The sequence below is a fragment of the Salarias fasciatus genome, chromosome 7, assembly GCF_902148845.1.
Source record: "Salarias fasciatus chromosome 7, fSalaFa1.1, whole genome shotgun sequence".
NCBI lineage: Eukaryota > Metazoa > Chordata > Actinopteri > Blenniiformes > Blenniidae > Salarias > Salarias fasciatus.
The window spans coordinates 4,411,853-4,433,853 of NC_043751.1; the positions used below are offsets into that span (position 1 = coordinate 4,411,853).

At 45.3% G+C, this 22,001-nt stretch overlaps 2 protein-coding genes, 1 long non-coding RNA gene, 1 other non-coding gene and 1 pseudogene across 5 annotated transcripts in view; 3 read left to right on the forward strand and 2 right to left on the reverse strand.

Annotated features, from left to right (window-relative positions):
• pik3c2a (phosphatidylinositol-4-phosphate 3-kinase, catalytic subunit type 2 alpha) overlaps positions 1-8,666 on the forward strand; it is a 43,428-nt gene extending 34,762 nt beyond the window's left edge. For both annotated transcript variants that reach the window (XM_030096615.1, XM_030096616.1), the window contains exons 19-33: positions 259-439; positions 528-632; positions 1,272-1,364; positions 1,584-1,713; positions 2,736-2,872; positions 3,869-4,038; positions 4,471-4,627; positions 5,931-6,040; positions 6,346-6,553; positions 6,650-6,774; positions 6,906-7,023; positions 7,114-7,195; positions 7,565-7,671; positions 7,763-7,888; positions 8,259-8,666. In XM_030096615.1, coding sequence (XP_029952475.1) covers positions 259-439; positions 528-632; positions 1,272-1,364; positions 1,584-1,713; positions 2,736-2,872; positions 3,869-4,038; positions 4,471-4,627; positions 5,931-6,040; positions 6,346-6,553; positions 6,650-6,774; positions 6,906-7,023; positions 7,114-7,195; positions 7,565-7,671; positions 7,763-7,888; positions 8,259-8,441 — 2,032 coding nt within the window. In that variant the 3' untranslated portion in view covers positions 8,442-8,666. The remainder of the gene's footprint in view (positions 1-258; positions 440-527; positions 633-1,271; positions 1,365-1,583; positions 1,714-2,735; positions 2,873-3,868; positions 4,039-4,470; positions 4,628-5,930; positions 6,041-6,345; positions 6,554-6,649; positions 6,775-6,905; positions 7,024-7,113; positions 7,196-7,564; positions 7,672-7,762; positions 7,889-8,258) is intronic.
• A 517-nt stretch (positions 8,667-9,183) lies between these two features.
• Positions 9,184-9,549, reverse strand: LOC115392130 (uncharacterized). Its single transcript, XR_003931817.1, has 2 exons — positions 9,323-9,549; positions 9,184-9,254 (listed from the first exon to the last, which is right to left on the reverse strand). It is a non-coding gene; the product is annotated as an uncharacterized LOC115392130 (long non-coding RNA).
• A 2,179-nt stretch (positions 9,550-11,728) lies between these two features.
• On the forward strand, positions 11,729-14,706 carry rps13 (ribosomal protein S13). Its single transcript, XM_030096660.1, has 6 exons — positions 11,729-11,824; positions 12,279-12,327; positions 12,406-12,484; positions 13,607-13,776; positions 13,985-14,085; positions 14,637-14,706. The coding sequence occupies exons 1-6, from the start codon at positions 11,802-11,804 to the stop codon at positions 14,668-14,670; spliced, it is 456 nt and encodes a 151-aa protein (XP_029952520.1). The 5' UTR covers positions 11,729-11,801; the 3' UTR covers positions 14,671-14,706.
• On the forward strand, positions 14,197-14,325 carry LOC115392648 (small nucleolar RNA SNORA19). Its single transcript, XR_003931894.1, has one exon. It is a non-coding gene; the product is annotated as a small nucleolar RNA SNORA19 (small nucleolar RNA).
• A 2,683-nt stretch (positions 14,707-17,389) lies between the features above and the next one.
• LOC115391517 (creatine kinase, testis isozyme-like) lies at positions 17,390-20,956 on the reverse strand (annotated as a pseudogene).
• Between the last annotated feature and the right edge of the window lie 1,045 nt (positions 20,957-22,001).

Here is a 22,001-nt window from a genome sequence, read left to right on the forward strand (position 1 = left end):
GGAATCATCTTCCACCTCAAAAAGGGACGAGCTTTTAAATATGGCAGCATATCTTCCTGTTTATGCAATAGGTCTTCCTGACCACTGTTATTTTTCAAAATGTTCCCAGATACATTTTCAGTACTGCTAATCATTTCTTAACACATTTTAAGTCAGTTTACCGTTGCTGACTTGTTTAGTGGTGTCCTCTAGTTGTTGAGAACAACTTCTGATGTAAAGTTGTGTGTGTGTGTGTGTGTGTGTGTGTAATGGCTGCAGGCTGCTGAAGGATGCGGTGCAGGATCCCGCCTGGGGGCGGCGCTACGAGCGGGTGCTGGGTGCCCTGCTGTGTCTGTGTGGAGGCAAACTGAGGGTGGAGCTGGAGAAACAGACTCACCTGGTGACTCTGCTGGGAGCCGTGGCCGAGCGAGTCCGACAGGCCGGGGGATCCACGCGCCAAGTCAGTGAACGTGCACTTATTTACACCTGCAGCAGCGACGCTGATTCTTCAGTTCCTGACCGCTTTGAATGTCTTGGTGTGAAATCAGGTTGCACTCCAGGAGGGCCTTGAAAATGTTCAGAACTTTTTCCAGAGGAACAGCTGCCGTCTGCCCCTCAGCCCCAGTCTGGTGGCCAAAGAGCTGAACATCAAGGTAACACACACACACACACACACACACACACACACACACACACACACACACACACACACACACACACAAACACACACATTATGAATAAAGATGGAGGAGGTATGATAATTGGATAAATTAATTCAAGATGTCTGTGATTTTTCTGTTGTTATTCATGACATTTTTTTCCCAAGGTCCACACATTACAGAATGTACCTGATTGAATTAATGACTGAAATTAAAAAAAAGCTCCTAAATAGAAATTTAATTCAAATCAGAAAGAGAAATAATGTAATTTTTTAAAAGGGAAAATATTGGGCCTCGTTGGTTGGTCGTGTGTCACGATTCAAACCTCTGGGGACATGAGCTCATGAAGCTACAGTTTCAACAAAATACAAAACACATGCGCACTTCAATCCTGAAATGTTACACAGATTCCTTAAATAGCACTTTCTCCCATTTGCATGTATTCTCAGAAGTTAAAGGAGGCTCTCTCGTGGGTAACAAAGTTATGGTGCAAGATGAAGCATCCTTTGATTAGACAAAGACAACCGTGTCCACTGAATCACTCAAATGCTATTACACTCTGTAGGAACCTGCATACGGACAGCAGCACAACAGTGTGGTGTAATGCAGATCCGGTGCTGTGTTTGTGTGTAGGCCTGCTCCTTCTTCAACTCCAACGCAGTTCCTCTGAAGCTGGCTCTGGTCAACGCAGACCCACTGGGAGAGGAGATCAACGTTATGTTTAAGGTGCTGCTAACACACACACACACACACACACACACACACACACACACACACACACACACACACACACACACACACCAGTAACTCAGACTCCCTGAGAATAGCCTATTGTTTACATGCCTCTCCTCTGATCACTGCGCCCCCTGGTGGCTGAAGTTAAATCCCACCAGTAATCAGAGCAGCACAGTGAACTTGTGTAATCTGCTGCTTCCTACACACCAGGTGGGAGAGGACCTGAGGCAGGACATGCTGGCTCTGCAGATGATCCGCATCATGGACCGCATCTGGCTGCAGGAGGGCCTGGACCTCCGCATCGTCAACTTCAAATGCATCTCCACCGGCAAGGACAAAGGTAGCAACGCTGAGGCTTGTCGGTCTACGTTTCAGCAGCCCACACGCTGATATTCTGAATTCTGTATCAAATGCTTCTCACCTGTGTTATAAGAGAGATTTTCCACGATTCAAAATCTCAAAACACCCTCTGTTTTTAAAAAGTCAAAAACCATTTAATCACAGATATTGAATGTGGCAACCACAGAGTGTCATCCTGTGCATCATCTCCGTAAAGTAACAAGAAAGGGAGCCGCTGCTGTTGCAGTAACAGAGCACAGTGTGTAAGCGTACATTATTAAGCATTTCAACTTGGTGGGAATCTTAAAACTCTTTGGCTTTTGATAGTGAGATGACAGTCCTTGATTTTCAGAATGTTAGTGTGTCACAAAATAGTGACAGCAAACTCCGACTCCTCACTGCACACTGTCAGGCTGCTTTCAGCCACAGCGAGAAGTGTCGTCACGACTGCGTCAGATTGCCCTGACAGTCCGATGGCAAGAGTTTGAAGGACGACTTTCTACATTTACATACCAGTGTGAATACTCTCGCACTCCTCTGGCAACTTTGACAGCATCCACAGCTCCTCCTGATGCTGCGTGCCAACATCAGTTTTTTCCGTTGTGGTTTATACATGCACAGTCTTTCGATTTATACGGAAACCCTTGGCTACAGATGACTCACATGTGTTTGTGAGCACATTTAACATACTGTCAACTAAATCCTGTTCAAAGATTCACACACAGTTACATATAACCATGTTGGGATGTGTTGCTGCTGTTATGCATCCGTTTTGGCTTCCGTTGAGAAAACATTTCAAAATGACACGGCTGCAGGAGAAGTGGAAGTCTTCTATGAAATGCTATATTATAAGAGGGAAGTAAATAGGAGATGAAGACAGCAACTTTCTGTAAGAGGGTTCTGATAGAAGCATGTGATCAGCCTGCAGCTGTGCCTCAGATTTTGACTTCAAATCATGGAATTTTCTCTCGACTTGGCTCTCTGTTATCTGGCACGGTGCTGATGAGACTCGTCTTTGTGTAGGCATGGTGGAGCTGGTGCCCTTCTCCGACACTTTGAGAAAGATCCAGGTGGAGTACGGTGTCACGGGATCCTTCAAGGACAAACCGCTGGCGGAGTGGCTCCGCAAGTACAACCCTGCTGAGGACGAGTATGAGAAGGTACGCATGGAGGAGGACGGCTGTAAACCCGGCCCACACCCCGAACAGTGCGACGGCTGGTGATTTATAGCACACATGGTGAAAACTGCAATCCCATCAGGTGGATCCTAATGATTTTTCATGTGTCAGGAACAGTTTTGTTGCTGAATATACGTTCCTTGCACATGTGTCCTACATAAGTTGCCTAACGTAATATAACAGGCGTCATAAATCTGAAGAGCTGCACTGCTGATAACAGCAGGTGAGCCCACGCTCTTTAGCAAGATAAGTCAAGTTCTCAGTAATGATCTTACAGACGTGGTGGCCAAAGGTCACGTGTCCGCCTTCAATAAAAGACTGAAGTCATGCTGTAAATTTCATTTGACAAAAACTGTTCAGTAAGCTTGAAATGTAGAGCAGTTGCGAAACTGCTTTGCTCCCTGCTTCAAACTGTTTGACCTTAGAAATCTTACTTGCCCGCCTGTAATCCTGAGCTGAAGAGGTCGAACCAACATTTGAAGATTTCTGAGTTTCATGAAAGTTTCAGAAAAACTTTTAATTTTCACTGTGTAACCAAAAGTATTTTTGAAATTCTATTTTCACTCTAAATTAAGAAAAAAAATCAGTAAACAGCCAATATCTCGATACATTTAAAAGAATACTCCAAAGATTTTGGACCCACGCCCTCTCCAATGTGAGATAAGCTCATAAATACCTTTTTTGTGTCTGTGCATCCAGTGGCTGGCTCCCAGCTGTTAGCATCGTAGTTAGCTTAGCTCAGCTGCTTGAGGTGAAGAGGAGACAGAGCCGGACTGACGAAAGTGGACAAAATACTCCTTCTAGTGGTCCAGGGGACGGCGTATTAGCACTTGAAGTAAAACCGAATGGTTATAAAACGTTTTAAAAGACGTGTTTTCTTTTCAATCCGTTAAAATGACGGAATCTTCGGAGTATTCCTTTAAAGGGCCAGATCTTTTTTTTATTGAGTCAAACTATCCCTCTTTTACATCCTTGCAGGCGTCCGAGAACTTCATCTACTCTTGTGCTGGATGCTGCGTCGCTACCTACGTGCTCGGCATCTGCGATCGCCATAACGACAACATCATGCTGCGCTCCACCGGTCACATGTTTCACATCGATTTCGGGAAGTTCCTGGGCCACGCCCAAATGTTTGGCAGCTTCAAAAGGTAAGAGTGAAACCGTAACCATACATGTGTGAATCTGCTGAGCTGCTAGGCCTTGAATGTTTTCCATCAGCATGTTTATCGCTTCCTTTTTGTTTTTATGACCACAGCTACATGATTCAGAGAAGGAAGGGTTTTTTTTTTTTTTTTTTTCTTTACAGCCTTATAAATAAATGCATCATCTAATACAAACAGCTAACAGCTATTTCCTTTAGAGTATGGTAATGAACAGTTATTTGAACGAGCACACAGTCTTGGCCCTGACCTCTCACTAAAGTTTGGACACTTTATAATAACTTCCGAAGCACTCAATCTTTTTTAGTGTTCCGGGGAAGAAAGCACTTCATCCTCGACGAGCCAGATTTTCCCACAGATTGGCTCACAGTGAGCATACACTGAAGCTTTAAGCTTTAAGGCCGTCGTCTTTCCCATCAGGGACCGAGCGCCGTTCGTCCTGACCTCTGACATGGCGTACGTCATCAACGGCGGCGAGCGTCCCACCAGCCGCTTCCAGCTGTTTGTGGACCTGTGCTGCCAGGCCTACAACCTCATCCGCAAGCACTCCGGGCTTTTCCTCAACCTGCTGTCACTGGTGAGACACAAAACTCAAAGTATCCGCGTATATGTGCACGCTGAAAAAGAATAGCCGGATGTGTGTTCATGCATGCGAGGAAACAGTACAGTGCCTGAAGGATATAGTTTGCACCGTGTTAGTTATTTTGAAGCAGTTGTTTTACATGTGCACTGTCAGTTTCTTTTCTTTTTTTCCTTGTCTTTCTACATGACTTCAAGCTTTCTACTGTCAGCATTTTTTTTTTATCCGGGTACTTTTTAAAGTGTCCGCCTTGCTTTTCTCTGTACCTGCAGCAGTGAGTGCAAAGAGCGGCTGGCTCCATGGTAAATCAGTGCGTCAGCGTTGTTCTGTAATTCCTATTTATAGAATACATTACAATGTAGATGCAGTCAATTGTGTTCTCAAAATAAATGGAGATGTTGGACCGACTCATCAGATGGAACTGAGGCTGAGGCTGAATCTCAAGCTGCCTTTCTTATTTTATCCACGATGAGCCAAGAAGACTTGGTGGTCGTTGTCCTCACAGTGTCCATCGTGCAATTCTCATTTGTGTCGAAGCTTCTTTGAATAAAGACACACAATCCCAGTTTACATCTAATGTCTGCTATAAAACATTCACCGTTACTGATCTGTGGTAATACAAATACAGTGACAGTGATCAGTAGAAGCTTCCCTGAACAGCTGTGCACAGTTCATAAAGGAGACCTTTTTTAAACTCTGACAAGGATCGTTTAAAGATGTTTGAAAAGCTTGAACACACTTTACAAGGCAGCAGCATTAAAACACACTTTATCCATCATAAGTACAGCAAGACAGGACATCAGGATACTAATTTTAAATATGAGTTTTCATTTAAAATGTTGTACAGCTAATTTGTTGATATTATGTCTTGAGTTTGTTTTCATTTTCCAAAAACATGCCTTTTCTTCTTCCACCACTAGAGGGAGCTGAGTGCCACAGAGTGATGATCATTGATCCATGATTTGATCTTCTCAAGGCCACTTTTGGAGTGGCTGTAAGACTAGGAAGTAGCCAGTATTGAAAATAGATTGGATCATCAAATGGAAGGATAATAAACTATTTATATCAACAAAAACTGACATTTTAAGAGTTTGATTCCATTTGGAAGCCTTAGCTGAGATTTCTCACACAGTCAGACATGAAGTTAAGTCACTGGTATTTCTAGCATGGGTTTGTTTTTCACAGTTAGACTTGCTCACATTATCACATGTGATTGTGTGAATTTGTTTTTGTAATATTGAGTCAGTCAATAATGCTTCAACCTTCACGTTTTGACATGACGTGTGTCTTTCTGTGCTAGATGACTTCCTCAGGCCTCCCAGAGCTGACCGGCTCTCAGGACCTGAAGTATGTCTGTGACGCCCTGCAGCCCAACAACACAGACGCTGAGGCCACCATCTTCTTCACCAGGTAAATCCATTAGCTTCTCCTCTGCGATCCAGACGCTTCACTCTGCTGTTTTCCTTAAAAACACTGCGACCTGCCAAATATTTAGACAACTTAGTTCTTTCTTTCTTTTAAATCATTCGCACAGGCACAGCTCCCGTTTTGACTGGGCTTCTTGTATTTGATTTAACTTCCATTTGCGTCCCCCCTTTTTTCTGTTGCTGATACAGAATTAAAGTCCACCAGGTGGCAGTGCACACCAGTCGGCCTGGATTCAAAAGGTTACGTGTTTGTGTTTATTTCCTGTCCTTTCTGCTTGTGCTGCCCAGGCTGATCGAGTCCAGTCTGGGAAGTGTGGCCACCAAGTTCAACTTCTTCATCCACAACCTCGCCCAGCTGCGCTTCTCCGGTCTTCCGGCCAATGACGAGCCAATCCTGTCCTTCTCCCCGAAGACGTACACCTTGAAGCAGGAGGGCCGCATCCTCCACGCCTCCATCTTCTCTTTCCAGAAGAGATACAACCCCGACAAACACTATGTGAGCCCCGCCTTAGCTAATTATAAATTCCATGTTTTTGGACGTAACGGGGCATTGTGCTGACGACTCCGCTCTTCCTCTCTGCTCTCTGTGCAGACGTACGTGGTGAGAATAATGAGGGAGGGTCAGAATGAGCCACAGTTTGTCTTCCGCACTTTCGATGAGTTTCAGGAGCTTCACAATAAACTGACGATCCTCTTCCCTCTGTGGAAGCTGCCGAGGTAATCTGTCTCATCAACACCCGGGTCGTCTGCCGTCCACCAGCTTCATTTCTTATAGAAATTTTGTCTGAAGTGAAAGTTTGTCTTTAACCAAATAGTCAAATTCACCTGGCCGCCCTCTGTCACTCCAGTTTCCCGAACAAGATGGTTCTCGGTCGAACCCACATCAAAGAGGTTGCAGCCAAGAGAAAGTTGGAGCTGAACAACTACGTTCACAACCTGATGAGGAGCTCCGTGGAGGTCACCCAGGTACACACACACACACACGCACACACACACACACACACTGAGTGAGATCAGGACCTTTTGATTAAATTCTTCCCTGTTACTGTCTTTCAGTGTGACCTGATCTACACCTTCTTTCATCCAATTGCTCGTGATGACAAGACAGAAGGATTAGACGCCGCAGCCAAAGCACCTGGTGAATATTTAAACTGTCTTCATTGTATCTTTAAATGCATCGATGCCCTTTGGGTTTCTGTATTAACATCAACTAATCCAGCGCTGATGCTGTTATTGTAATCTGTTTTTGAAAGCCCACATGGACTTCAGCAACTTTATGAGCTCATTCAGTGTCAAGTGATGAGGCTTAGTGTGATGGCATGCCAGTTATTCTCTGCTGATACAAAATCATTTATCTGAAAGAAACAGTTGACATGGAAAGATGGCGAAGGGTCGCTCGTTATTTTTGATACAATAAACAGGATGCTGCTGCTCAAGTTCATGTGTTTAATGAAACATCAGACAGCACCATGAAGCACGCCTGATGTCTGAGGCGTGTCTGTTGCAGAGCCGCCGCTGAGTCCCACCTCGGGCCGAGTGGAAGGAGAGGTGAAGCTTTCAATCTCCTACAGGAACAGCACTCTCTTCATCATGGTCATGCACATCAAAGACCTGGTAAACCCATCCATACATTCAGTGTTTCCATTTCCAGTTTGTTGCTCTGTCCTGTGGACATTCGATCGACCCGTCCCCCTCTCCTGTCCAGGTCTCTGAAGATGGAACAGATCCCAACCCATATGTGAAAACCTACCTGCTGCCAGATCCTCACAAGACGTCCAAACGCAAGACCAAAATCTCCAGGAAAACCAGAAACCCCACTTTCAATGAGATGGTTAGCGATCCCTGTGATTCATGCATTTTTTAAAACACATTGTGGCATAAATACAAATTATGGGTTTCAGATTGATATTTGTTTTCCACCCACATTTCAGAAGGTTGTGTTATATTATTATAATGTATTATCACTTTGTCTTCAAAAACACGTGCTTAAAATATAGCAGCCTAGATTTAGTATAGCCTTAAAAGTATAGTAGGCCTTTTCATGTTTTGGAAATTCTTATAAATGTAGAAACATTTCTGCATCTGTAGAGTAATCCTGCTTAGCTCAACCGGTTCATGACATTATTTATTTATTGATCTGGAGGTTTTCTTTGGAGTCCTTCCAGGTGTTGAACCGGTGTTTGTGTCCCCTCCCTCCACAGCTGGTGTACAGCGGCTACAGCAAAGAGACTCTGGGCCTCCGGGAGCTGCAGCTGAGCGTGCTCAGTGCCGAGTCGCTGCGTGAGAACTACTTCCTGGGCGGCATCACGCTCAGACTCAAAGACTTTGACCTCAGCAAGGAGACGGTCAAGTGGTACAAACTGACGGCCGTCCCGTACTTCTAACTCCCCCCCACCCCCACCCCCGCCGGCCTGCCTCCCCCCGGTGGCGGGACGACTCTGCCTCTCCAGACGAAACCGGGGCTGCATTAAGGTCACACAGGAAATGCAGCAGATGCGACCTTACTTGAAAATACTGGTCACCTCAACTTTCATTTAAAAAAAAAAAGAAGAGAAAAAACAAACACTACTCCAGGACTCGTCTGGAAGCGGATACCTTCGAATCTGAAGTATAAGAAGCAATATTTTACTTTTGAATCTGAAACCAAATTGAGTGATTTCTTTCACATGAATTGTGTAACTTTTAAGGCGTCCTCGCAGACAGCTGCTGTGCTTGTATGACAAACTGAATCTGCTGAGTTTTATCTCTTTTTTTTTTTTCGTGAAAATCCTCACGTCTCTGCCCGGGTTACTCCCACGCGACGTGAAGGAGTTGAAACCTCCTTTCCACTCACCCTCAAAGGGTGACGGGACAGGCCGCCCCTCAGAGGGGAGCCTGCTCTCCCTTCGTCACTGTTCGTCTCTCTCCCCCCGATAACTAATCAAGATTGTTTCTGTGACAAACAATCTCCTCTGCCTGTCTTTTTCCTTAAGTATAACAAAGAGCTGTAATGTTTTGTACATTTTGATATTAGAGGACCAAAACAGCTTACTTTCAGGAGAGTATATATAGATTGACACATTTATTTTTTAAGGACTAGAGAGGGGGCTCATTTTTACATTTTCCTTGATTTCTTTTTTTTTTTTCCTTTCTATCTAGATAAATAGGAGATGTCAGGGTTTCTTGCTTCGCAGCAGATACTTCTGGGTAGAGTAGTCCTGCACACACACACACACACACACACACACACACACACACACACACACACACACACACACACACACACACACACACACCAAATTCCAGAAATCAACAGTGACCTTAAGATTCCCCATTAATGTGCCAAACATGAAACGAAATCAAACCACTCTCCCACGTCGGGAGCTGATCAGGGTGCCTTTGTTTGTGCTCACAATCTCTTTTTAGTGCTCAACTTTGCCTTATATAAAAATTACCAACGGAATATGTCCTTATTAAAGAAAAATCTATATTCTGTAAAGCTATATCAATAGTTCTTCCACACCAGTACAGGAACCACAAAGGTCGTTTATTTTTTTGTAACAGTGGAAAGAGACTAAATGCACACTACTAGGTCATGTGTTCATGGTATTACTTGACTATTTTCAAACGGCACACCTTAAAGGGGAATTTGTATCATAAGCTTCAGCGCACGCCTTCCTTGCCTGTGTTTTGGATGAAGATGACGGATGCCTCGCCACGCTGAGTAGAAGGCAGCTCAATGCACCTTTCAGTGGGTTGAAAAACCAACGTTTAGGGCCTGAGTTGGAACTGAGTTCTGGACTCTGGGCTGTGTCGACCACACCACTCGCTTTCCCAGCGTCGGATGACATTGTGAACAACAGTAACAGCCGCCCAAGTCCAGACACAGTCAGCCCTTTCACAACATAGGAGTGAGTAAACTCAGAACATCGTGACAAAAAGGGAACAAGATCCTGAGCATGAGCTTCGCTGCCTCTCTCCATTTGCTAACTAAAAACAATCTAAAGTTGTTAATGTTTAATAAGAAAAAAAAAATCTAAGTTTTTAAAGATCTGCAAGACAGTTATGTCACACTATAAATGTTAGTGTCTTGATCCTCTTGATCTTTTTAGTAACTGTACAAAGAGCGCAAGCAGAGTTTGTATTAACATGGCCAGTTATTTATTCTTAATTGGTGACCTCTAGCCCAAATGGATCAGTGTGTACTGTAATTCCTCTTTCCTAAAGCAAATTAAATGTTTTTGGAACAAATGTAATGTGTTTGTGTAATTTATTTGTTGGATTGAGATATTTTTCTGAGGTTATTTTATTACACTAGTGAAAGGAGACATAAAATGTTTGGTATAACACAACAAGAAGCAGATGATCTACATTTGGGACTCTTAAAACATGAGCAAGACAAAGAATGAACTTGTTCTACCATCAGAAGTCCCAGGATATGTGAAGTGGAATTCCTCTCAAAGATGCGGCAGCTTCTCATTTTCTGTGTAAATTATGGTTATTGTGCTCTGAAAATTTACTATCTTAAACCATTTTGATTCCTTTTCAAACATTTCCACTGAACATAAACTTGAAATCAAGCCACCTGATTTCATGCATGAATTTGAAATTAAGCAATTATATATTATGTACAGTGGGGGAAATAACTTGAATAACTTTGCTAGAAATTAACAGACTCATTTTTTTGGTTACTCACCGATTATGGCAGTAGACAGACTGTCAGTCAAAAATGCATTAATACACAATATAGAAGTTACAAAGTGTTGGGTACTGGTTGGGTTTTACTGAGTATTTGATCCCCAGCATCTCACCCAGAATTCTGCCTTCCACAGACTGGATGCTGCCCATGTGGAACGCAGCTGTGTACAATCACCAATTACCAATTCTCCTGATTATTACTGTCATCTGTACAAAGCACACCTGCTCCAGGAATCAGTTTCTTACAAACCAGCTTCTAGAGCACCATGGGCTTGATGAAAACCGCCTTTCCTCTGCAAGTGCACTGAAGATGGGTATTCCAGCATGATAGTGACCCAAAACCTAAAGGAGTGGTTCAAAAAGAAGCACATCAAGGTCATGGAGTGGCCAAGTCAGTCTGCAGACCCCAACCCAATAGGACACCTGTGGAGAGAGCCGAAGCTTCCACTTTCCAAAAAGCATGAAGGATTTAGAGACTGTAACAAGAAAAGGCTCAAAATCCCTCCTGATCAGTGTTCATAGGGCTTCTCTACCAAGTACTAATTAATATTTTGCTTCAGGATCGAATCCTTATTTCACTCAATGACATTTTATAATAAACTGTTCATCATTTCTGCCGAAGTGGGCAAACTTACAAATCCTGGGGCGATCAAAGAAGTATTTCCTCCGCTGTATAAAGAAGTGGTGTATACGAACCCAGCTTGAGAACCAGACAACCTCTCAATGTACTACATTAGCGTTGACATTTTACCCAGGTACCCAGGTACCCTGTAAAATATAAACGCTACCTGCTTCTCTAAAGCTCTGCACTAGTTGACACAGGGGAACTCAGTAAATATAGGAATATAGTATAAAACGCAGACAATACTCTTTAATCTTTACTTCAATCCCACACCAATCTTTGATATGAAAATCAATGATTTTTCAACAAGTTCTTTGTTTTTGACTTTTGAAGGAACTACAGCAGCGTCAGTAAAGCACGCCCTTACGTCATGACGTCACTTCCGACGCAGGCGCAGAACAGCCGTCCCTGTCTCGTGTGAGGCCTCTCTTCCTCTACCGCCATCATGGGTCGCATGCACGCTCCCGGGTGAGATCCCGTTTTACCGAAAAAACTCACTTTTTCCCTTTCCTAGACACAATATCGAGGCACAGTGGAACATTTAAATGTCTTATATCAGACAGGGGGCTGAAATGAGAGACTCGGTTTCGGAGGATAAAAAGATAAAGTAGATTCATCGACATCCTTCTCCGGTTGCCTCGCATCTGTTAGCCACGTTAGCATGTTAGCACTTACACGAGTTTCCTGAATATGTTCAATAAATAAACAACAGACAAATATATTGAACGCCAAGATCAGTGCCCCTTAATGTTGCTGCTTGTATCTGGTGGCTGTTTTTGGAGAGCTATAATATGTGTGGCTAACTAGTTTGGAGTTAGCATTAGCCGGCCCGTCGACTCCAGCAAAAAATATCTATGGTGGGTTTTTTCCTCTTCATATCAATCCAAGGTTTGTTTCTAAATGTAGAGCTTTTCTCTTGCAGAAAGGGCTTGTCCCAGTCAGCTCTGCCTTACAGGCGTAGTGTTCCCACTGTGAGTACTCATTAATGTTGAATCTTATCCAGTAGCTGGTCTTTCTCCTTCATACTCACTAATTCTTTCTTCCTGCAGTGGCTGAAACTCACCTCTGATGATGTTAAAGAGCAGATTTTCAAGCTGGCCAAAAAGGGTCTGACCCCCTCTCAGATCGGTAAGTCACATTGTAAATGCTATATTAGGTTGAATGTGTGATTGGCCTGTTATACATCTACACATCACCCTGATCATAATCCCTTTACCTCAGATACTTGAAGCATGATAAAACCACGCTAAGTAATTGGCCTTATAGCTACTATGTAAACCTGAAGTCTTCATTTGTGGGAGACGTCTTACTCTCAATGGCAATTAGACAATGATCCAAGACAAACTCATAATCGGTTAAAAATAATAATCAAAATGACACACAAGGTAAAAACTCCCACATAGCTAGCACACTTAAAATAATCCTTGATGGACAAAGGGAGAAATGATATAAAACATATAAAATTACTAATAAAGAGAAACAAATCCACAGAAAAAGAACAAAATGTCCACAAAATTTAGAAAACCTGACGGCCCACAGCTGATGCTGACAATATGATTTAAAAGTGTCACAGCCAACATAAAACAGCAAGAAAAACACAAACACACAGCTCATTCGTGACTATCTGATCAGCAATGTTTGAGCTGACCTGTAGGGATTCACACAATGTGCTGCGTCTCCCAGCAGAGGCACAGTGCTTTATTCATTTGTGTGCTTTGTGCAGTAACACATTACCTGGCAACGCAGTCTAATCACTGTCAGCTTTTATTTGCTCTTGAAAATAGCAGAATCACATTAGCGGTGAATAAATTAATTGGTAGAGGCTACGCATTGTTAAAATGTGCATGGAGGAGACCAACATGTTAGATTTTCTTGCAATTCCCACTAAGCACATTGTTGAGGATTGCTGTTGAGGAATTGTTGTGTAGTTGCTTATGTTGATGTACAACAGTCATACCTGCTTCTCCATTCTTCAGAGTAACAGGGTATTTAGCCATAGTTTTACTTGAAGATGCAGTAAAGTCCATTCAATAAGTAGAAAACTTAATATTTCCTTTATAATAGACAGCATGGAAATCTGACATTTGATTTATTTTTTTTATTTATTTTTTTTGCTGGCTGGAAACCCATTACTACTGTTGTAATTTTAACATCATTGACTATTAAGCTTGTTTATCCACATAATTGTAGAAATTGACATGAATTGTTGAGTTTCTGAACAGTTTTTCATCCCTATTTCACCTTTTTCAGGTGTGATTCTGAGGGACTCCCATGGTGTGGCCCAAGTGCGCTTTGTCACTGGTAACAAAATCCTGAGGATCCTCAAGTCCAAGGGTCTGGCCCCTGACCTGCCCGAGGATCTCTACCACCTCATCAAGAAGGCCGTGGCCGTCAGGAAGCATCTGGAGAGAAACAGAAAGGTACGAGTGATCTGTCATTGGTTCTTATCTGAGGGTTCTGAAGCTGTAATCCAGTGCTCTGGATAATTTTTGCTGAATGCTTTGTATAAAAATGAAAACAAACTTGACGGTAGTATCGCTTCAGGTGTTTCAAATTTGACGATCAGCTGACGTGGGATCTTGCTCACCAGTTCAACGTGGACTGAGTTAACCCTGACTGTCATTGCAGGACAAGGATGCCAAGTTCCGCCTGATTCTCATCGAGAGCAGGATCCACCGGCTGGCCCGTTACTACAAGACCAAGAGAGTACTGGCCCCCAACTGGAAGTAGTACGTACACGATTTGCCTTTTAGTGGAACGAAGACCACTCAAGTGGAAAAACTGTAAAGAGAAAGAATTTTAGTTTGCATTAAGTGAAGCTACTGCTTTTATTTGTAGAACTGCACAATTCATTGTCCGGCTCTTTACTTTTAAGAGTTGTGATATTTCTGTTGTGCTAGATAAAAAATGGAGGTAAATTAGCAGAGTGGCTACCTGGTGCCACCTCTGCCAGTCCCCTTCACACAGATCATACGTTTCTACAGGTGTCTCTTTCTTCACTCTGAAGACCGAAGTCAAATTGTAATGTTTTAAATTTAGTTATAATTGGAATCCAGTGCAGTGATTTTTTATTTTCAGGGCCCTATTTAACCATAAGGATAGTAATCATACATGGGATTTTTTGGGTGGAGTGTGTGCATCACACATCCTGATATATAGCCCATGTTTTAAAAGCCTGCGATAGGAGCTCAGAGACCATTTGAAACATTGGAATGTCTGGATTGTGTACAGAGGATGTTTGAGTGTGCAAACTCTGATGTTGTCTTTCTCTTGTTTACAGCGAATCCTCTACAGCTTCTGCTCTGGTGGCATAAACGACACTTTTGGATTAATAAAACAGTTGAAATTTATAAATGTGTGCTTTTCTTCTTTTGACATCTTGTTCTGTATTGAAACACTTTAGTACCTTTATCCAACATCCCCTGGGCTCCTGTGTCCTTCTGTAGTCTTGTCAGTGAATCATGTTCATCTCCATTTACCTGGCAGCTCTGTCCTCAGCATGATCCTCCCTGATCGCTATCATCTTCCCTACATGCTTAACCAGTCTAAACCAGTTGTCCCAGGCTCCGACAGCACCCTGAAAACCCCGTGCTGTTTCGCTTTGGAGCGGATGTTCAGGATTGTCACAACGGGAGTCATGAGGAGAAATCTTCAAACACCATCCGGATGAAACCCAACAGCTGCGCCGTGCTGCTACTGTCCACGGACGCCACCTAAACTGATCTAAAGTTCATTTATAATGAACATATTTTTAAGATACTGTAATTTTTAAATCTACATAAATACAAGTGTGATTTGAAAAAAAAAATCAACAAAACAAGTAGTTTTAGTGAGTTGTGCTATTTTTAGAACAGGCCTGCGAGAGACTTGTGTGGTCCTTGGGCACCGTGTTGGTGACCCCTGATCTGACTCAAACTATTGTTAAAATGTCAATACAATAGGATTATAATGAAATACAAATATTCTTCACCCCTGAAGTTCGATCAGCCAGTAAAATCTATTGTTTTGCAGCTAAACAGAGGAAACTCGGGAAGGCTGAAGCAGCGCACCTCCGATCCATTTGGCTCTGGAGCAGGAAGAACGCTGAGTGTTTTATAACTTAAAGACGGCCTGGGGTCCTTGATCCACTTCATTTACTCACTTACTACAGCCTGAAAGTGTTCAACACATCAGCAAGTGTTATGTCCTCACTTCTTCTCAACATAATGATACGGACTAGAGCTGGGCGATATGGCCTCAAATCAATATCACGATATATTGAGCAGTTCACCTCGATGGCGATAAATGGACGATAACTACTGGGGGGGCCATTTAATCACAGCTTTATACTGTACTGAATTAAACTTCTGACAGTTTACTGTGGGAGGTGTTTACTTTTGGCTCAGGTGGTGCAAACATTATTATTTTATTTCTCATTAAATGGGGTCAACCTTCTTGAAATTTTATTAGATTTATCAAGATTAGGGTACAAAACATATCTATGTATCCTAACTTTCACAACAACAGAGAATATAACTCTGAGCCAAGAGAATAAGGCACTGAAGAAGACCGCTAAAGACCCCTGGCTGAAACTCTCCAAGACGGATAACTTGGAAGAAAAACGTATGAATGAGCAGAAGGCAAACCGAGACTTAAAGGAAATGAACAAAGAGCTCCAGCGGCGGCTTCAGGAGTTGAAGGGAAAACTAAAAGAAGAGAGGCAAATGAAAATTCAGTTTTCAATCCTGGAGCAGAAAAAGTGCAAGAATTTGGAGGAAAATAGGAGGCTCCAGTTCCAAATACGAGCCTTCACAGAGCAGTACAAAGAGGCATCTCCTCTTGTCCAGAAACACAAAGAGCTCAAAATAGAGATACAAGAGATCTGCCACCAGAAAGCCGACCTTCAACAAGAGTTTTAGAGTTTAAATGACGAGCTCAGAAAGGTCTCCACTCCGAGACACGAGAATGCTCAGATGGAGTCTTCCAGAGAGGTTCTTGGTCATGACAGCTCTCTTTTCTGCCACAAAGCTGAAGAAAAGAGCAATGAGGTGTTCTTGGTTGTTTTAGGGTTGTTCTGTGGCTGTAAATTAGGTTTGTTTGAAAGAAATTCTATGACTACAATTTCTGACTTCGCATCTATCTTAAATTTTATTGAAAATGTTTTAAAAACTCTTGAATTCATTCAAATGGAACCCCCCCAATGGAGAGAACTGCACCAGCCGCCACTTTTTTTTTCATTCCCGTCTGTCTGTCTCTGACCGTCTGCCTGTTGTCCCTTCTACAGTGTCCCTTTAGTTCTTTAGTTTCTGCTCCCCACCATATTGTCCCTTTAGCCCTTTAGTTTCTGGTTCCGTCCACAGTGTCCCTTTAGCTCTTTAGTGTCTGGTTCCGTCCTTAGTGTCCCTTTCGTCCTTTAGTTTCTGGTCCCGTCCAGAGTGTCCATTTAGCAGCTAAACAGACACTCTGGATGGGACCAAAAACTAAAGGGACACTCTGGACGGGACCAGAAACGAAAGGGCTAGTTTAGCCCTTTAGTTTCTGGTCCTGTCCAGAGTGTCCCTTTAGCCCAGGAGTCTCCAAACTGGTCCAGAAAGAATTGAGTCACCTGTAGAATTGAGTCCACCTGTAGACTTGGTGAAATAGGTGGAGTCCACCGATTTCACCAAGTCTACAGGTGGACTCTTGAGGACATGGGCAGAATCTGATGTGCTCCTGCTTGGTTGAACAACAACCATCAGCCACACCGGCCCTTTCTGGACCAGTCTGGAGACTCCTGCTTTAGTCCTTTATTTTCTGGTCCCGTCCATAGTGTCCCTTTAGTCCTTTAGTTTCTGGTCCCGTCCACAGTGTCCTTTAGCTCTTTCGTTTCTGGTCCTGTCCACAGTGTCCTTTAGCTCTTTCGTTTCTGGTCCTGTCCCAGACATTCCTTTCTACTCAGTCCTTTCCGTAGTCACTCTTTTGGTGGTGGTGGTGGGGGGGTAGGGTTGGGGTGTGGGGGGGGGGGGGGTGTGGGGGGGGGGGGGTGAGGAGGGGGCGTGGTCGTCCAATTGGAGGATTTACTTTGGGGCGGGCATCAGGTCATCGATGGACTGGCCCTTCTCCAGCCTCTTCTCCATCTCCACCAGCAGCTTGACGCCGTCCACCACCATCTGCACCAGCTCCACCTCGGAGAAGCCCAGACGGTCAGCGTTGGAGATGTCGAAGACTCCGCCCACGGCGGCCGTGTCCACGCCCCCAGTTCCTCACTTCTGCAGGCGCAGCTTCTTCAGCACGTCCTCGAAGTCTGCGTGTTTGCTCATGTTGGGCAGCTTGACGTGGACGCCGGCACGCAGCCCGGTGCCCAGGTTGGAAGGGCAGGTGAGGACGAATCCCAGGTGCTCGTTCCACATGAAGGCGTGGCCTCGCTCCTTGAACAGGCTCTCGATCTTGGTGAGCCCGGTGCAGAAGCGGGTGAACACTTCCCTCATGTTGCCTCCTTCCTGCATGGAGATGACTCGCAGGTGGTCCTCCTCGTTCACCCACACCAGGAAGGTCTTGTTGTCATTGTGCCAGATGCCGCAGGCGTCGGGCCCGCCGCGGGCCATCCCTGAGGCCAGCAGCAGCTCTCCAGGTCCCGGTACAGATCCTTCATGTGGGTCTGGAGTTCCTTCAGCTGCTACAACACGTCCAGGAATCATGAGGTGCTGTACTGTCCATAAAAAAACCCCACCAGATCTCCTGCGACAAGGTTTCTCTGCAATCCAGTCCAACTCTGCAGTTCAGATCTGCGGCTTGAAACTCTCCAGGTCCCGGGACAAATCCTTCGTGTGGGTCTGGAGCTCCTTCAGCTGCTTCTTCATCTCCTCCGGCTGCTGCTCCATGGCATGTCTGGACTTCTCCAGCTCGTGGACGTTCTTGCCCATGTTGTCCTTGGGAGACAGCAGGTCCTTCTTCTTTTCGGCACGCACGTTGTTGTTGCGAACCAGTTTGTCCTTCATGTGGGCCTCGGCCTCCGCCCAGTCGCGCTCCGCTGCTTAGCAGGCTGAGATGTTCTTCTGATCCATCAGCATCTGGTTTAACTTCTTCTGCTTCTTCTCCAGGTTGGAGACGATCTGCAGCAGGTGGTCCTGGTTCACCAGGATGTTGTTCAGCTCCTGCTGCTGCTCGTTGTTCTGGCGCTCCATCTGGACCTGGGAACCCTTCACTCGCTGGGAGCTGCTGCACTTGGCCGCCAGCTCCACGTTCATCCAGCAGGCCCGCAGCATGGACTTCTTGAGCCGGTTGCTGGTCAGCTCCACGCTGCACTGCTCCTCCTCCAGCAGGGCGACGCGAGCCTCCAGCCGCCGCCTCTCCTCCACGGCCTGAGCGTTCTTGGCTCCCTGGTCGTTGATCTTGTCCTGCAGCCCATCCTGTTCCTGCTGGGCCTGCCTCCCTCTGCCGCAACCGAGTGCTCTGAGACCGCTCCTGACGCATCTCCTCCTGGAGCAGCTCCTGAACGTCCTGATAGCGACCCTCAGTGTGCTTGGCTGACTTTGTGACCATGTCCATAAACTTCAGGTCTTCTCTGGACAGAATGACTTGTTTCTCCACAGCAGATTCTGGAAAGTCCATCTCTGATCGATGTTGCCACAGCTCGTCCAGGCTCCAACTTCAAGGGAGCCAGCTTCGCTACAGCTGTGAAGGAAGTGGAGAGGCCAGCCCTGTCTGTGGACAAGGACACAAAACCGCCAGGCTCAGGACCATGGGGCAAGAGAAGGTGGTGAACACTTTCATCGTGCCGGAACTGGAGGTGGCAGGACTTCGACATGACACCTTCATCGATCTGCCTGAAGCGTTCACACAGCTGTCAATGCCAGCGCACAGAATGAACATACCCACCAATGAAGATCTGACAAAGTGGCCATATTTGAAACACCTCTCCTTACCACAGATCGAGTCTGGAATTGACCTGCTGATTGGGACAAATGTTCCACGAGCCATGGAACCACAGGAAGTCATCCACAGTGAAAATAATGGACCTTACGCAATAAGGACGGTGCTGGGCTGGACGGTGAACGGACCACTGACAGGAAACAGTGGAGAGGCTGATCACTGTGAGCAACCAGTAACTGTAAACTGTGTGTCCGTTGTGAACCTGGACGAGCTGTGGCAACATCAATCAGAGATGGACTTTCCAGAATCTGCTGTGGAGAAACAAGTCATTCTGTCCAGAGAAGACCTGGAGTTTATGGACATGGTCACAAAGTCAGCCAAGCACACTGAGGGTCGCTATCAGGACGCTCAGGAGCTGCTCCAGGAGGAGATGCGTCAGGAGCAGTCTCAGAGCACTCGGTTGCAGCAGAGGGAGGCAGGCCCAGCAGGAACAGGATGGGCTGCAGGACAAGATCAATGACCAGGGAGCCAAGAACGCTCAGGCCGTGGAGGAGAGGCGGCGGCTGGAGGCTCGCGTCGCCCTGCTGGAGGAGGAGCAGTGCAGCGTGGAGCTGACCAGCAACCGGCTCAAGAAGTCCATGCTGCGGGCCTGCTGGATGAACGTGGAGCTAGCAGCCAAGTGCAGCAGCTCCCAGCGAGTGAAGGGTTCCCAGGTCCAGATGGAGCGCCAGAACAACGAGCAGCAGCAGGAGCTGAACAACATCCTGGTGAACCAGGACCACCTGCTGCAGATCGACTCCAACCTGGAAAAGAAGCAGAAGAAGTTAAACCAGATGCTGATGGATCAGAAGAACATTTCAGCCTGCTAAGCAGCGGAGCGCGACTGGGCGGAGGCCGAGGCCCACATGAAGGACAAACTGGTTCGCAACAACAACGTGCGTGCCGAAAAGAAGAAGGACCTGCTGTCTCCCAAGGACAACATGGGCAAGAACGTCCACGAGCTGGAGAAGTCCAGACATGCCATGGAGCAGCAGCCGGAGGAGATGAAGAAGCAGCTGAAGGAGCTCCAGACCCACACGAAGGACTTGTCCCGGGACCTGGAGAGTTTCAAGCCGCAGATCTGAACTGCAGAGTTGGACTGGATTGCAGAGAAACCTTGTCGCAGGAGATCTGGTGGGGTTTTTTTATGGACAGTACAGCACCTCATGATTCCTGGACGTGTTGTAGCAGCTGAAGGAACTCCAGACCCACATGAAGGGTCTGTACTCAATGGACAGGCTCCCCCCGGCTGCAGTGTGGCGGCAGGCAGAAGCCGTGGATGCTGCGTCCTGTTCGGATCCTGGAGCTCAGGACGTAGCTGGGGTCTAGGTCGTCTCCTCCCTGCAGGTTTTCTGCGTTCAGGTCGGTCTTGTGCTTGTCGGACGGTTTGTATCCTCCGTGTCTGTCCTCGATCACGGGGTCCAGCAGCTCCTTGAAGACCTCGTACGTCTCCTCGTCACCGGCCACGCAGCCCACCGTCATGATGAAGGGGTGGCCCGATGTCTGGATGACATCATCCAGGGTGAATCCACTGGGGGTCTGCTTGTCCCGCAGCCGAGCGTACATGTCGGCCGTCAGGACCTTGGCCATGTGGTTGTTTTGCTTGCTGAGGTCCGGATACTCCTGCTCCGCGGTGAATTCCAGCTTCAGCTGGTTGTGCGTGTTCCCAAAAGGTATGGCTGCTCGCTGCTGTTGTTGGATTTTAGGGCTGTTAATGCTGGAGGTGGGGGCAAATATAAATGTTTTTGGGTTTTTTTGTCTTAGCCGAGGATTCATTCTATTAGTAATCAAGTTTTTCTTCTGCTAACTGTGGCGTGCAGCTCGCTTCTCTCCATTTTCAAAGTGTGTGGAATTCTTTCCTGATGAGATCTGCTGGCCTTTGGTGTATGATGATGTCATCAGACCCAGAGCTTGTCTGAGGTGCTCGGTTACCATGGCTCGGTTACCATGGCAACAGCAGACCTGTGTCTCCTGCTGAATTAAACTATGCTGGCCGTAAAGATCTTGCATTGACCACCCTGATCAAAATAAAATAAGACACTGAGAACTACATATTTATTTTTATCAGCTGCTGTTTCTTTTAACACCTCTTGAGATGTTTCACCTGCGAAGCTTCCATCTCAGTATGTTTATATGTGTTATTGTTGGAGCCTAAGAAGAATTTCTGTCACCACTTGAGACAGACAATAAAGTCTATCTATCTATCTATCTATCTATCTATCTATCTATCTATCTATCTATCTATCTATCTATCTAAAGGTGCAGTAAGTAAGAAATGTCCTGTCAGAAACATCAGGGTAAGTCTTGATGAATTTTATATTTCACTGACTTGTCATGGTGACTCTTGTAAACATGAGCACTCATTTTTAGATTGTTAATCACGAGTATCTTTTCTTGTTCGCAAAAAACTCAGTGAAAAATACAAAGTCGCTTGCCATTTGCTGACTGCATCGCATTGAGATCAATCTGGACACTGTCAGGTCAGCTTTTAGTTAGATTTATGCATACGTATATAATAAGCGGCCCACATGTTAACCCTGACCCTGCAGGGGGAGTGCAAGGCCGAAGAGATGCATCTGAAAAGCCTAAACTCTGAGAGCATTAATAATATGCTGTCCCATCAGCTACTACAGGAGTCCCAGCATAGCAGCAAAGACTGCTTAGATGTATGAGGAAGTGGCTGTAAAGGTAACTTCAAGAGAAAAATAGATGTTTTCAAATCTGTTATTGATCAGTAAGTTCATCAAGCTGTAAAACTCTGAGTGCTGAAATTGAA